The 15352-nt window shown below is 35.0% G+C and overlaps 2 protein-coding genes across 2 annotated transcripts; one reads left to right on the top strand and one right to left on the bottom strand.

The window, feature by feature from the left end:
• Positions 1-2556: 2556 nt before the first annotated feature.
• Positions 2557-6088, top strand: LOC143603774 (heterogeneous nuclear ribonucleoprotein 1-like). Its single transcript, XM_077080476.1, has 7 exons — positions 2557-2677; positions 2757-2943; positions 3173-3213; positions 3564-3727; positions 4074-4179; positions 4258-4427; positions 5237-6088. The coding sequence occupies exons 2-7, from the start codon at positions 2792-2794 to the stop codon at positions 5792-5794; spliced, it is 1191 nt and encodes a 396-aa protein (XP_076936591.1). The 5' UTR covers positions 2557-2677; positions 2757-2791; the 3' UTR covers positions 5795-6088.
• Positions 6089-8108: 2020 nt separating this feature from the next.
• Positions 8109-13170, bottom strand: LOC143603777 (uncharacterized). The gene is made up of 5 exons (XM_077080479.1): positions 13059-13170; positions 11665-11817; positions 11096-11349; positions 9948-11014; positions 8109-9857 (listed from the first exon to the last, which is right to left on the bottom strand). The coding sequence occupies exons 2-5, from the start codon at positions 11811-11813 to the stop codon at positions 8574-8576; spliced, it is 2754 nt and encodes a 917-aa protein (XP_076936594.1). The 5' UTR covers positions 11814-11817; positions 13059-13170; the 3' UTR covers positions 8109-8573.
• Between the last annotated feature and the right edge of the window lie 2182 nt (positions 13171-15352).

The raw sequence follows: 15352 nt of genomic DNA, 5'->3' as shown, positions 1-15352 counted from the left end.
TAACACATACCTAACCTGCAATACTCAACTGTCGAGGTTTTCATTGGAAATTTTGTGTGTTTTGATTGATCTCCATTCATGTGAGGGATTGTTGGAAAAATTTATTAGTGAAAATGGGGTTTTCACTAACTTTGGACATGAATAATATATTTATATATGTGTTGTATAAATATTGATTTGAGTGTCCAAAACAGTGCGTAGATGGATGAATATCAATGCTCGAAGTTGTGTGGTTGGAATAACCAAATAAGAGAAAATTAGATTTATCTTTGACATCGTGTCCCACGTAGGAGCGCATGAGTGTCGCGCCTGCATAACAGACTATTGCGAACAGTTGTTTGGACCTGGTCAAATAGTTTGTTTCAACTCATGTCATGAATAAATATGATGGTTTTGATTCACCACTTAAATCTAATTAAAAGTATTTAACCATATTAATTACAATAATTAATTTCTAGTTTATTACAAGATTAATTATCTTGTTTATGACTAAATTAATTTTATTGTTTATGACATATTAATTTGGTTAGGCATTTCTCATTTTGTGTAAGTATATAATGAACTTGTTGGTTCATGTTGGATATACACTTAACAATATTTTGGAGTCACTTACAAACACTCATGACAAAATTTAGAGAGGAGCACTCTCTATATTTATGTCAAACAACTTCAACAAATTTTCCTATATCTTGATAAACACCAATATAGCCAGTGACTTCCTCGGGTTCGTGGTCATCTCCGGCAGTACACATACTGTTCCGGTTGTTGTACCCTGGGAAACAGACGCGCTTGAGAGTAGGCACGGAATCTGTTTTAAGGGCCCCATGTCTAACACGATCCTCAACCAAAACCGTTACCCAATTTCAATAAACGAATTGTTGTTCTGAAGAAACATTTGTTGAAGACTCAAGTGATGAAGACTCGTGACATGGATACTAGAAGAAAGCTTATTGAAGCACTCCTAATAAGATATGGATTGAATCATTTCGGTATATAAATTTGCATTTTATATTCTTTTTATGTACTTTTGTAAACGGTATTGTACTAAGTGAATTTCCCATGATTAACGAGAGTATCGTTATTATATTTTTATTATTATCTTAACTAAAAGTGAACCACATTTCCTACAATTTCCACCAAATTCTATCACCACGCCAATCAAGTTTGACCTCTATATAGCATCTTAAATTTTATAAAGTTTAACCTCTATATAACAAGAAGACATGTCAACATATTTTTTTGGTAAACAGAAGACCCCAAAGGCCAAAGGTTTTCTTCATTTTAAACTATCATAAACTAGTTCTCACCAAATTTCTTGAAACTCTTTCTTATTTGTTCTTTAATACACTCACTTTAAAACAAAATAATAGAAAACGAATATCTTTTAGCGCATACATGGTGAGAAGACTTAATTTTACCATAATATTATGTTGGAAACTATGAGAATTGTATAAAAAAATTATATGCGTAATACCTAAAAGATTATCAAAGTAGTTACGGATGGTTGTCACGTAACCATCTTATATATCGTTTTAAAAACACTACATGTGAACACAAGTAAATTATGTGATATATTATTGGTTTCATTTATATAAAATGGAAAGTAAATAGGGGAAGGTTAACATACAAATGAAATTAACGTGTTAATTGTGAAAGTCAAGTAGAATAACATAGAGGTATGGTAGCAAAAAACTCCAAATATAAAGGAATATCCGTGGATCATCCAAGACTTTCTCAAAAGTCATCCGCGGAACATCCTATTCACCCGCATAACTCAATTCAGATGAAAGGTAGTGAAAAGCTCTAAGGATCATGAAATAAGATCCATGGGCCACTCTGGATTTCCTCAGAAGTTATCCGCAGGATGACGGAAGAATGACGTCAGCAAAGCAGCTGTAACTAACTTCGTTATAGAAGGATTACATAAAGATCCTCCCGTGAAAGGCACGTGACGTACCAACCAATCAGAGAATGACAACTGGAAAGATTATTATAATCGTGCACATGTCCGGTTGTCTTGACCTATCAAATGCGGACACGTTCTCAATTTGTTACAAAGAATATATTCTAGGAACAGTTGTACCAGTAATATTCCCCTAACCATCGGCTATATATATCCACTTCATCATTATGAGGTATTAATTCACACTACACAGATTACATCAATCACTTAAGTACTTTATTTCTTTACGAGGACTGTACTGATTTTCACGCCGAAGGATGGTTACGGAAATATTCCCACTCTTGTCATTTCCGTAACGAGCTCACGGTGTTCTGTTTTTCAAGATATTATCGTCAGATTCGTGGAGCTGTTACTCGTGTTAACGTATTACTTGTCACAAAATCCGTACCCGGTGGAATCATTGGTTTATCCTATTCGGGTTTAGAACCGTACTTCTTCAAATAACTGCATATACAATAAAAATAATTATGTAACTACATCCAAAGTAAATAATATATTTTACGGTTGGTTAATAATAATATTCTAGTATCCGGTATTTAAAAGACCGCCGCTTATATCTTGTTCGACCTGAAGCAGCTAGGGTTTCTTTTTCCTTTATTCAATTTCCTGTTTTACCTTTTTACCTCCATCCACCGAATCATAAACAAACATCAATCAAAACCCCTAATTTCCTCCATCGTTTCACAGCAATAACAATCGATACATCTTCATCAGGTTCTTATCGTTATCGTTTATTGTTCTACAATCTCCAAAACCTAAAATTACAGAGCTTAAATTAGATTTCGTTTTATAGGTTGGAGGACAAAACTCGTTTCAATTTACCAGGAAATGGACGGCGGGCAGCTACACTTTGACAGTACGAATCAAAATCATCATGTAGATTATGATGATGATAATAATAATGTAGATGATAGTGGTGGAGCCAATGGATTAAGGCATCATTCAATCAATGACAATATTAGTCGTGATTCATCCGCAGGGTTAGTTTTAGTTTGTTGTATAGTTTCTGTATTTAGTTCTGTTTAGTGTTTAGAAATACATGATTGTTTAGTGTTATAGTTAGGTTTAGAAAGTACTTGTGATGTATGATTTCAAAGGTGGGAGAGATAGTTGTATCTTTGGTTGTACAAGAGATGAAAAAAAAAAAATGAAAAATGAAGATAGTGTTGTGAGATTGGAAATTAATTATTGAGTTTTGTTTTGTGATAGAAAACTGTTTGTTGGAGGCATTGCTTGGGAGACTTCTCAAGGTATGTTAATCCAGTTTAGTTTCTCTATGATATGCCTTTTTATTTATTTAAATGAATTGGAATGTTATATGCATACACTTTATCGTATCGTATAAATGAATGTTTATTTGATATAATACACTTTATTATTATTATTATTATTATTATTATATGTTTATTGGATATACCTTTTAATTTATTTAAATGCATTAGAATGTTTTAGTTTAATTAGTAGGGTAGTTCTTTTGGTGATTTTTTGAAGCAATAATGTCTTACATTTTATTCATTTAAGTTGTTTTTACATATATATAGGTAATATGTTTTAATATAAAAAAGCATATTAGATTTAACGTTCTGTTTATTGTTACCAGCCTCTTTCAACAGTTACTTCAGCAACTATGGGGAAATAACAGACTCTGTTATAATGATGGATAAGGTTACCGGTCGACCACGTGGATTTGGGTTTGTAACGTTTGCTAACTCATCTGATGCTGATAAAGTCTTGGAGCAAGATCATGTCATTGATGGCAGACCAGTAAGACACACATCCATGACATAATCACTAGAAATTACACATAGTATTAGTGGCTTATGAAATGAAACTGTTTCAATATATGGGTGGTTTTAATGAGAACAATTGAAAACTTGGGTGATTATCTTTTAGAAGTAATTTAGTATATGCACATAACATATTAGGCAGTTCTGCTGTGCGTTGGACCTTTTAAGTTTTGATCTGTTTTTTGTCAGTTTTTTTAACCAGTTGGACGAGTTTGAGATAAAAATATAAATCCATTTCTAGACAAGTTGGTCAAAATTGCTGCCTTGATTTGACTTGTATTTGTTAGTCAACGTTTATGCTTTTTAATATTTTCTTGAATTAGGTTGAAGTGAAGAGGACAGTTCCCAGAGAGAATTCACAGGGCAGTAGAGGTGTATTAAGAACAAAGAAAATCTTTGTTGGTGGTATACCATTGACTTTGACAGAAGGTAATATACCATAGTTTGTTGTTATATTTAATAGATTATTTAAATTATGGAGTTAAGGTTTTTAGCTTTATTGTGCAGATGAATTAAGGGAATATTTCTCCAATTATGGTGATGTAATTGATAATCAAATAATGCTAGATCATGTCACGGGTCGATCAAGAGGTTTTGGCTTTGTTACATTCGATAGCGAAGATGCTGTGGATAAGATATTTGCTGATGGTCAATTGCATGAACTTGGAGGCAAACAAGTGAGTGAATAAATTGTTCTTGCGCACCTTTTAAATAAATTTTTTGCACATAGGGCAAAATGCACGACACAAACAAATTTTATACTTTCTTCATATTTTAGTAATCAAAGTTAAGTCAGGTGTGAATTTTATAACCGAATTTAATTACACTTTATTACTGATTTTTAGCAATAAAATTATGTTTTATTTACTGATTATAGAAATGGATGACTTGTTTAACTGTAAAGGTTATTTAGTGCTTATTTTTTTATTAAAATTGCTGACGTGGTCTTATTTTTCATCTTTGTGTATTTTTACATGTCACTGCATATGTTTTGACAATGGATGCTTATTTTTCCGATTTTAGCAAACAACTTAAATTAGGAGTGAATCAAATACCGATTTACATTTAATTATTAACTATAGCAAGTGGCAACCACACATTATATTATCGATTGTAGTAACAAATGACATGTTCAAGGTGGCATGTCATTTTTTGCTTGATTCTAAAAAATCTAGTCTTGGCATTTGATTTGACATTTAATACACAATTAAACATACGTTTTAAGAAAAAGATAATGTTTCCAAACTTGTATATACTTTTTAACATAATTTCAGTGATGCCAATGACGCGTTAAATTGGTTAAAATAATTGTGGTTGCCAAACTTTGTCATAAATTTGAAGTTTTTTTGTTTTTAATTTTGCGTGTAACCTAAAGCTGATGCTGGTCACTTGACTACACAAAGAAGTGTAAAGTTCATGCAATTTGCCTAATTTAGTTTTGCATTTAAAAAAGATAGAAAAGTTGATAAGATGTGAATCATGTTAGGTGGAGATAAAGAGGGCTGAGCCGAAAAGAGGCGGTGGTGATTTCTCATATGACAACAGGCCACGTCATGGCGGTGGTTCCAAGTCATATGGTGGTGGTGGTTTCAGTAGGGGTTCAGGGTACGGCAGTGCTTATGGTGGAAAAGTGAATAGAGCGTATGATGATTATGGGGGCGGGTATTCTGGTTATGACGGTTATGGGGGAGGCTATGGTGGTGGTTCTGCGGCTTTCTATGGCGGTTATGGTGGATACGGGTATGGGTTCGGGTTTGGTGGACCCATGTATGGTGCTGCTGGGTACGGTGGTTATGGCGGTTACGGTGGGGCTGCCGGGTATGGTAGTGGTACGGGCTATGGAAGTGGAAGTGCAGGTGGTGGTGTCGGTGATGGTTATGGTGGTAAAGGATTTGGTATGGGAGGCGGTGGTGGCGGTGGTGCTGCTAGTAGATACGAGTATGGGTATGGATACGATGGTGGTAAAGGGTATGATAATGGCAATGACGGCAGCAGCGGCGGTGGTGGTAGTGGTAGTGGAAGGTATCATCCATATAGGAAATGAGGTGATATGATAGTAGCCAAATGACAGACATTAAATTTGGAGTTTGCAGTTTCTGTTATTGTTTTATGTGAATTTTCTTGAATTGTATCTTATTAGCAACTTAGATATTTAGCTATGGAAGTCAAGTTATATCTTACAGAACCATATTTTCTGACAAAGCAAATCTACCGTGTTTTGTTGATCAATATGTGAACTGATGAACTTGTTCTTGGTTTTATATCATTTTTGAACTGTGTCACAATGCAAAGAATGACCCATTCTCCATATTTAACTCTTATCACTCTTAGTTTGAACTTTGAAGTTACTAGATATTGGGTTCTGGCTTGCCATGCTTTAGGCCTAGGATTGTTTATGACCTAGAGATGGGAGTTGGGCTTCATGGTCGCATCTCTCTCTTTTCAGTGGTGAGATTATGGGGCATGGGCTAAGTCTGGCAGAAGCAGTTGTATACTTGTATTCCTGTGAATGTCTGGCTAAATGTCTTCTTCAATAAACCCAACCGCATATTTAATATGCGAAAGGATAACATTTTTTTTATGAACATCCAAATTTATTGAAAACCATAGACTAGCAAGAAGCTAGCCAACCAAACACTAGCATACAAACACACCCGAGTAGCCGAGTGAAAGGATAACATCAAGCAATTAAAAGAATTGTACATATCAAATGCATGTAATTTTTTTTCAGTAGTCTAAAGTAAATTGTTATAGTATTTGAGCCACATTGAGTAACCGAATGTCACTAGAGTCTAGAGCCATAGATAGTGTGAAAAAAAGTTGTCGGAGCTTGTTTAAACCGTAAAGGGTCTTATAATTATGCAGCAAATATACATGGCGTGGGTGAATCGGGTCAACAAAGCCAAGAGATTGTGTGTTATAAACTGTCTTAGATGAATTATCATGAACATATTAGAGTGATAAGACCAACAGTTTGACATCTCAGTGTAAGTGTGTGAGCGATCCTTAGTCTGATGAAATTCCATGGCAACAAGTCGAGCTTTTATATCCGCTCACGGATTCATTAGAGTGTCTCTTGCTCCTACAATTCCACTTACAAGCAACAATGTTCGGTTAGAGCATAAAACAACTCCACACTGATAGTACCCCTTCATAGTTGTCATTTATGAGCGTGGATAAAGCTTGTAGGCTAGAAGTAGGAGTGGAAGAGGCGTCAACAAGAATATGAATAGGAAAGTGTTTAGGCTGAGGAGTGTGGTCACGAGAATGAGTTATCATCAGATGTGAAAGACATGATGATGGAGGAGGGGGTGTTGGGGGTAGGGTGAAGTAGTAGAAGTGAAAGGCATATAAGTTGATGATGGGTTTAATATAAGTAATAACCGATATTGAAGGTATGGCAATAGTAGAAGGCTTAGAAACATGAGTCGATGAGGGAATCAAGAAGATAGACTCATGAAAGGTAACATGGCAAAAAGTATATCTATGCGAAGTCTGGAAATTGTAACAAATATTTTCGATAACTAAAGGGAAAAAAATTTGGGTGAGATATCCCAAAGGAATGAACAACAGAGCACCCAAATATTCGTGAACGGGTTGAGAACTTGAGATCGAAAAAGAATCTCATAATGGGAAGAATGATCCAAGAATTGAAAATGGTAAACAATTGATGAGATGGCAGCTATGACATAATCATCATACAGAGGTAGATGAGCATGGAAAAGTAAAGCTCGAGCAATCTCCGACAAATATGGGTTTTCTAGCTAAACCATTAATTTGTTGGGGTGTGTTGGGGCATGATATACGGTATGAATCACCATATTCGAAAATAAATTGGGCCATCGAGCCTCTGGTAAGCTCAAGAAAACCATCACATTGTAAGTGTTAAATGGCGTAGGAAAACAAGTTTTCAACAAGAGGCTTTAAATGACGAAATAAGTTACGGGTTTGGAAACAATGGGTCAAAGAATACATCCATGCATACCGACTAAAATCATCATTTGTGATGAATAGTGCGAAACAGTGGGTGACAACCCCCAAATGTTACATGGACAGAAAGGTAATACGGTAGATTTGAAAGTATGGTTCTGTGATCATATGCAGTAACCACACTTGTAAACATCTTCACCAAAGGATTATCGCCATACATCAACACCGTGGTATAGCTTGAGGAACACATTAGAATAGTTTCGTATTCACCATTATTGTGTTAAGCCTTTTGTTACATATTGAGTGCTATGTTATATGATGGGCTATGCAAGTATGCAACATAATTGAAATGCTAGAAAATATAGATACAAAATCATACATCCCTCACTTTTTTTCTTGAAAGGCCAGGTTTTATAAAGAATACATCCCTCACTTAGTAAACTATTATTGACCACTTGTTTCTAAACCAAGAACAGTAAAAGAATTCCATCTGTTTGACCACAACATTATTGCTATGGTTTGTCATGTCAATTATTACTCAGAAAATGACTAAAATCACTACAGAATAATAAGCATTACAAAGAAACAGAGCAATATCTCAAGTTCAAAATTAACATCAAACTATTTCAAGCAACATTGTCCCAATAGCAAAAGAAAACCAACTCTTCTATGGACTATTACATAATATATATACACAAGAACTTTTTTTTTTTAAATTACCGTATAAAAAAGGTCACACCAGTCTGCCATAAAGGCAATCACAACTTAGTCTTAGTTAAACAAACATTCATATCTCAAATTATTTTCATCACTAACCTTGATTGTAACATGATTATCCTCACCTTTTTCTTATTATTCATGAAATTACTCCAAAATATCATCTCAAAACATATTCAAGATGTAGACTTCATGACCTTTCTTTGACTTTTCGGTCCAAACGCATTCTCTGGTGTAAACTTTAGGTTATAAGAGCACGCCACGTTACCAATGAGATCTTCAACACCAATCATATACATATTATGTGGTCCAGGTATGCTAAAATCAGCAGGGTTTTGGTTGATCGTGCAAATATCAGTTCTTGATGAGTCAAACCTTGGTCCGAACGCTCCGTTGACTTTATTTTGACCTTCATTTGCATGCCATGAAGAAGGGAAATAAGAATCCTCTGGTCTACATCCTACCGAAGCTAATGGTGTACCTCTTGATTTCTCTTGTGGTTTATGATAACCTTGTTGACCATAACTAGAAGTCAACTTAATATTTTGACCCGCTTGAAACACGCTAAACATTGAACTTTCGATTGGATTGACCGGCAGGTTTGTTTTTTCAGTCACGGTTGAGCTGCAATGACTATAACAGACAGAAATCGGTTTCGGTTTCGGCTTTGGTATAAATGGCTGACTGGTTATACTGAACGGTTGACTTGACTTCCCTGCATCCATTAGGCTTAACAATTGCATCGCGGGTATGGCTTCGTTTGAATACGAACTATCGAACGAACACATACGGTTTGGTTCCAAACCGTTATGTTCTTCAACAACATTTGGAGCCACAAGATTCAGATCCAAATCCATCATGTTTTTCCCTTTATCTTTTTCTGAGTATCTTGCATACGTGTGACCAAATGGCATGCCAGATGCTTCTTTTTGACTTCCACCATTGTTATACTTGTTAAAAGCTTCAAATGCCTGCATATTAGAGGAACTATAGAGATGGGTATTCGGCATTTTATTGTTGCTTCCATTAGACGCATAATTATAATGTGAATCATAATGTCTCTGAGATCTAGGATCCGATATCCAAACGCCATGTAACGGTTTCTTCTGATTCACAGTAAAGTTAGAAACTTGATCTTGAAAGAGGCTGCCAGCTGGAGATCTCATGGGACCCACATTGTCACTTGATGGTGGTCTCATCATGTTGAGATATTCATGATGTGATGATCTCATTCCTTCATTCATGTTAAGCTTAGGAAAACCCGATATCATCCCATTTTTAGGTTCGCATAAGCTCCTCTCGTATTGATTTCTAGCCATAAGTTCAATTATTTCATGTTCGTCCGATCTCCCAATTGAAAGCATTTTCTCTTGTCTTTGATGATGATTATTATTATTAGGCCTTGTAAATTCTGAGTACCCTTTAACTCCAATGTTCCTCTTATATGGATCAGAAAAATCCTATACATTAATAATCACTTATATAATATAATAAAACTAAGAAATTAATAATGTTAATAGCAAAATTAAATAGAAATATTAGTATATTACCAACTTCTGATGCACAGAGCAACTTCCATATGGAAGCTGCGTGTATGACCGTTTCTCGTGGACCAATCTTTCTTGTGACTTTGACTCTGATGGGATTCTAGGTGGAAAATTACTTGACTCCCCTAAGAAAAAGCTTGATTTTTTATTATAATCTTGACTGGGAGGTTGATTCAGAATGGACGGTTGAGATCGAATGTGGGGATGTGCCTCATAGTTTAAAGAAAGATCAAGCGCCAACTCTGCATGTGACCGACCACTATCCTTCATCTTCCTTGAATCCTCTACAAAAAAATTACTTTTTATAGGATTGCTGGTGATTTTCTTTGAGTTGACGTTTTTGTTTGACGTTGGTGGATTCATGAAGTTAGAGTAGGGTTCTGTTCCTCTGCTTTTAGGCACACTGTATGTTGGTAAAACCCGACTGTCTGATCCTACATCATTGAATATCGATCGCCAAGCTGTCACTGGATCGCTATTAACCTTGCCAAGAAGTGAGCTTCTTTGAGTCCCGTGTTTACTCCACTCATATTTATCATTATTACTATTTTCTCCAAATTCACGAGCTTCCGGACCGCTAGAATGTTCTGCCACATTGGTTTTCGCAATTGCATCCCCCTTGAAAGCTTTCATCTTTTTATGATCATGATGATGGTTACAATCATGGTCATAATCATCATGATGATCATGCAGCATTTTCCTTTTAACCTGGGAAATCGGTGCCATTAACGGAGATGAGCTATTACTCTTTTTCTGTTGCTGGATTTCAGTCTTTCCACACAGTAATTCCTTCAACAAACGCACTTTTCGAGTCTTTCTTCTTGGAAGTTCATTTTGATTATCTTGATCGGATTCGATAGGTTGATTTATACTTGTTTTTTGGTGATTCTCATGATCATTCAGCTCGTTGCTCTCTTTTTTACCAGCATTAGTGTCAACAGTACCGCATTTAGATGCTTCTTTATAAACTTTGACTTTATCAAGAACTTCTTGAGACGTTTGACTTTCATCGGCTCCTAAAGCAGCAAGAATGATTTCATTGTCATTCATATCATCAACAGGTTTAATATCTATGGGTAGATGAACGAACATTAATCATGTACAGAAAAAAAATCACATTTATCAATAATCATTCAAATATATGTAGTTACCTGAAGTGCCCTCACCAAAAGGGAGCGCTGTAACTCCGTTGAAAATTTGAGGGTTTGACCTTGTTGGAGGGAACGAAAAATGATCATACGCAGAGATTAATGTGGTCTCGTTTGAGGCATTTGCAGTCTCGTAATTCTGCAAACACTTTTGACAACGCCAATATCTAAAGTTTGGGACGTCCATAGGTGGGAGTTCTTCATTAAATGATTGCAAGTTGCTGCGACCCGTTTCACGCATTCCAGCAACATAACCTCTGAGTTGACCAAAAGATGGTGAAAGGAAAATGAGGGGTAATTAGTGACTGTTGAATTGTAACCATAATAATAGATGAATATATACAACACAAAAGCAAACAAAGCAGTTCGTATCAAGATTTCTAAAGATACAAATTAACTTAGTGCTTAATAATAGGTATCCTATTATGCCTGAGCATTCACTAAAACAAATTAAACAATGTACGTATATGCAACAATAAAGTTTGTCTAATTAAATGATATTGAAATTGAACAATCAACAATGATCAACATGCCTCATAGCAAGCAATGGGAATTAAAATAGTAAAACTTACCGTATAGAAAAATGGCTACACTTTGAGGCATCGTCCTTCTGCTTCTTAACGCTAAGTTTGATACATAACGAATCAATCTTAACCGTTTGCTGGCTGGAGTTTAGTACTGGGACAATGCCCCTCTCATCATTGCCATTCATGTTTAACATACCACTGTGACAAAAACACAAGGTATGACTATTAAACTCTCAAGGCATATTGCAGTAACTAAAAGAATAATATAAGACTACAAACGGATTAAGCTTTGACAAAACATGCATTCAGAATTTCACTGCAAAGAGACTAGCCATGAAAAACAGAAGTACTAACTAAACAAGTGATGCATGCAAGCTTAATGAACACAAACAGTATAGGATAATAAAAATTAAACTGTAGTTAAACACAAAGTAAAACATGCTTACTACTCAATATAACCATGGTCACATACTTATAAACAACAATAGACAGCTAGAACAAACCAACTTCAAACATCACATGTATACAAAACCAAGCACTGACACGAATGTTGGAACACTGTTAGTCAATTAAACAAAATTAAAATTTCTAATCTTCACTTCCAAACCATATATAGTACTATATATCAAAAAATATCAGCAACACATAAACTTATAACACTGCATACACAATCACATTATCTATGAATGAAATAGTTTGACTAGTGACTTGCACACATACTCAGTCTTGACATAAACTGAGCTAGACTAAAGTTGCAACTTAATAATTTGATGATAAATATGCAAGCTACAACTTCAAATCTAAAGCTTGAACAAGACATTAATGCAGAAGAAACTAAACAGCAACTAAAGTAAGAAATAGTCTGAACCCAACTAGGAAATACAATTTAATATTTGTTACCATTTTTATTTAACCAAAAGCATGAACTTACCCTATCAGCAGTGGCAGTCAAACAAGTAACAAAATGCATCAAGTCAACCCATCATCAATTAGGGTTTTCATCACCCGCCGCTAGCTCCCATTTAAAAAGTAAATAAATTTATGACAAAACTTTTACACTTCTCGAGAAAAAAACCCAATTCAAATTCATCAGATTTATCCCAAATTCACATCCACCACACAGATATATATATATATATATATATATATCAGATTTAATCTACCCACAACATTAGGTTAATAATAATAATAATATTAATAACAATAATAATAATATCTAGCAAATCTATCCCTAACCTTAATTACCTCCTAACACAAGAACCCATAACCAAATCAAACATCAAAGTTATATAAGCAGACAAGAACAAAGGTTTAACACAAAAGATAAAGCAAACATACCGACAACAGATCTGAAACTAATTTCTTCATGAAAAACAATAAGACAACACTCACTAGATCCAGAATCAAAAACCCAATACGAAAAACATAAGGTTACTTACGGATTTGAAGCTGGTAGCGAGTAATTAAAGCGCGAATATCCCGAAAACCCTAGTCGTCACCACTTTAGGTTTCCACGAAATGGAGAGAGAAACTAAACATGTAGTGAGAGAATGTGATATGTGTTATATTTTGTTTCTATAGAGAGAGAAAGAGTGAAGTTTTACTTTTATATATATATACACTTTTATCATATACTACTATATGTATATGTTTATATTATAATAATATTATTTATTATTAAACGTAACCAAAGAGGCACACACAGTGAACGTGTAAAGTATGTGAACGTTAACCAACGGGAACATGCCACGTCATCCAGATGGTGAGTGCTGGTTATTTGTTATCGCAATTAATTTTCAAAAAATTTGTTATCGCAATTACCAAAAATCAAAACCCTAATTCTGTCACGCGTTTGTTCGTCACGCGCCGTGTTTGGTGACTAGTCAATATTCTAGTCACTGGTCTTGTCGGAAAGTCCAAAAGATGCCACGCACTTAGCTTTAAGATGACTGGTTCGTGACTTACACGTGTCGTTAAACGCGTGTGCGATCTGGTTTTGGTGGTACAAGGCTTCATAAATAAAAAATAAGTTGATTCAAGGGGCAATTGAAAACTGCTTTATGGTTTTCGAATTTTCAGGAGGGTAGTTTTGGAAATTTAGTGGGGAGTAATGGAAATGGATATAAGGGGAAACAACGATTATGTGAATTAGGGTTTGATTATACAGATAATACATTTATAACGTTTGTTTATTTGAATAAGTATGATATCGCAGGCTAGAGACATTTTATTTGGCAGTTTTTTATATGTGTAATATCTATAGGATGATAAGTTGAATGTGACTCAATGGTAGAGCACTCATTGAACACTCATTTTACTAGTGAGAGATAGGGGGTTCAAATCTCACTATCACCAACTTATATGGAAGATATGAGGGATGACCCTGGCTTGTCAGGGTTCGAGTCCTGATCTCACCCGGTTTTACCGGCTCCTCGATGTCGTGCCATTAGGCGGGTTTGGGGGTCGGGTTTTATCCGGTGAATCCTTCAATAGGGTGGACCGCTAGGGGCTTCGTCTGTCCGGAATAGTGGCTAGCTCGGGCTACCTTTGGCAAATGGGGGCCGCGTACGAAGTACCCGGCGTTACTTAGTTGGTCGTTCAAAAAAAAGTTATCTATAAGATGGATTACTTTTGTTAGCAATAAAGCACGTTACATTGTGGCATGGTAATACTTCATAGTAATAGATCTTATTTGATTGGCTGGATGAGTAGTGGTATATGGTTAAATTCTTCACCACTTATTAATGAATATAATCACAACTTATTAATGGATATAATTCTTTGGTATGAACAACCTGTCGGTTTAGGCTTTAGACATTGATATTTGGACATCTCATTTGGACTATTGGATTTGTGATTTTGATTAAATGGCACACATACTAGCTAGAATCAATTGGATTGTAAATGAATGAAGGCTCTCGATTATAGAATTATAAATGAATCAAGGCTAGCTCTCGATCAGTGACAACACTAATGCACAACTTTGTAAAACCGACTCACAAAACCCTTTAAATACAAGATTAACTTTGGATGCTCCACAATCATGCATAAATTCTATGCGTTTCTAGCAATACCGGAAATCAACAATCCAAGGTTTTGTAGAATTTATAAACAATATTTGGATATACCCACATTTAAGAATGTAATTACGTAGTTAATGTATAGATACTTGCTAAATTTTCTTATAAAGGTATCTCAAAAAACTTTTCACAAAAAAAAAAAACAAAACCAACGTATATGTTTTGTTTTGTCTCTCAAAGTCACTTAACAATTTTTTAAAAACTAAATTCCTTTCACATGTCACAATTGAACAAAATTTTAACAACAAAAATTTAAAACAACTTAAAACCGGTAGAGGTGTATATCAATTCTATTCAACTTGTCTGGGTTATTCGGCTCCTTTATCTGGTTTGAAAATTTTGGGTTAAACACAAAAACAGATCACACCGTAACGAATTTAAGTACTTCAAAATCGAATCACAAACCACATTTTAATTTGCTCTGGTTTTCGGTTTTAACCCACTAAATAACCAGATTCATTTTATTTGGTTAATTCAGTTAAATATAAAGTATGGTTTATTTGGTTGGGGTATATATAAAATCGATCCGAATCATTAGTTAACCCAAAAAATTTAAAAACCTCTACTAGGTCCAGGTTTTTAAATTTCTTTTCTCATCACTTTGTTCAGTATTTCATTTGCCTTTGACACATTTGGATCCCTAGCTTCCAAGG

This window comes from Bidens hawaiensis, unplaced genomic scaffold (assembly GCF_021521415.1).
Source record: "Bidens hawaiensis isolate Kalapana, Puna unplaced genomic scaffold, B.hawaiensis_p1.1 tig00062682_1, whole genome shotgun sequence".
Lineage (NCBI taxonomy): Eukaryota > Viridiplantae > Streptophyta > Magnoliopsida > Asterales > Asteraceae > Bidens > Bidens hawaiensis.
This window is presented reverse-complemented; position numbering and strand designations above follow the sequence as displayed.

Coding starts and splice junctions, on each gene's coding strand:
- LOC143603774 (XM_077080476.1), top strand. CDS start 2,792: ATGGACGGCGGGCAGCTACACTTTGACAGTACGAATCAAAATCATCAT. Junction 2,944..3,172: donor AGTCGTGATTCATCCGCAGG/GTTAGTTTTAGT, acceptor GTTTTGTGATAG/AAAACTGTTTGTTGGAGGCA. Junction 3,728..4,073: donor ATGTCATTGATGGCAGACCA/GTAAGACACACA, acceptor TTCTTGAATTAG/GTTGAAGTGAAGAGGACAGT.
- LOC143603777 (XM_077080479.1), bottom strand. CDS start 11,813: ATGTTAAACATGAATGGCAATGATGAGAGGGGCATTGTCCCAGTACTA. Junction 11,350..11,664: donor TGTAGCCATTTTTCTATACG/GTAAGTTTTACT, acceptor TGGTCAACTCAG/AGGTTATGTTGCTGGAATGC. Junction 9,858..9,947: donor GCTCTGTGCATCAGAAGTTG/GTAATATACTAA, acceptor ATTAATGTATAG/GATTTTTCTGATCCATATAA.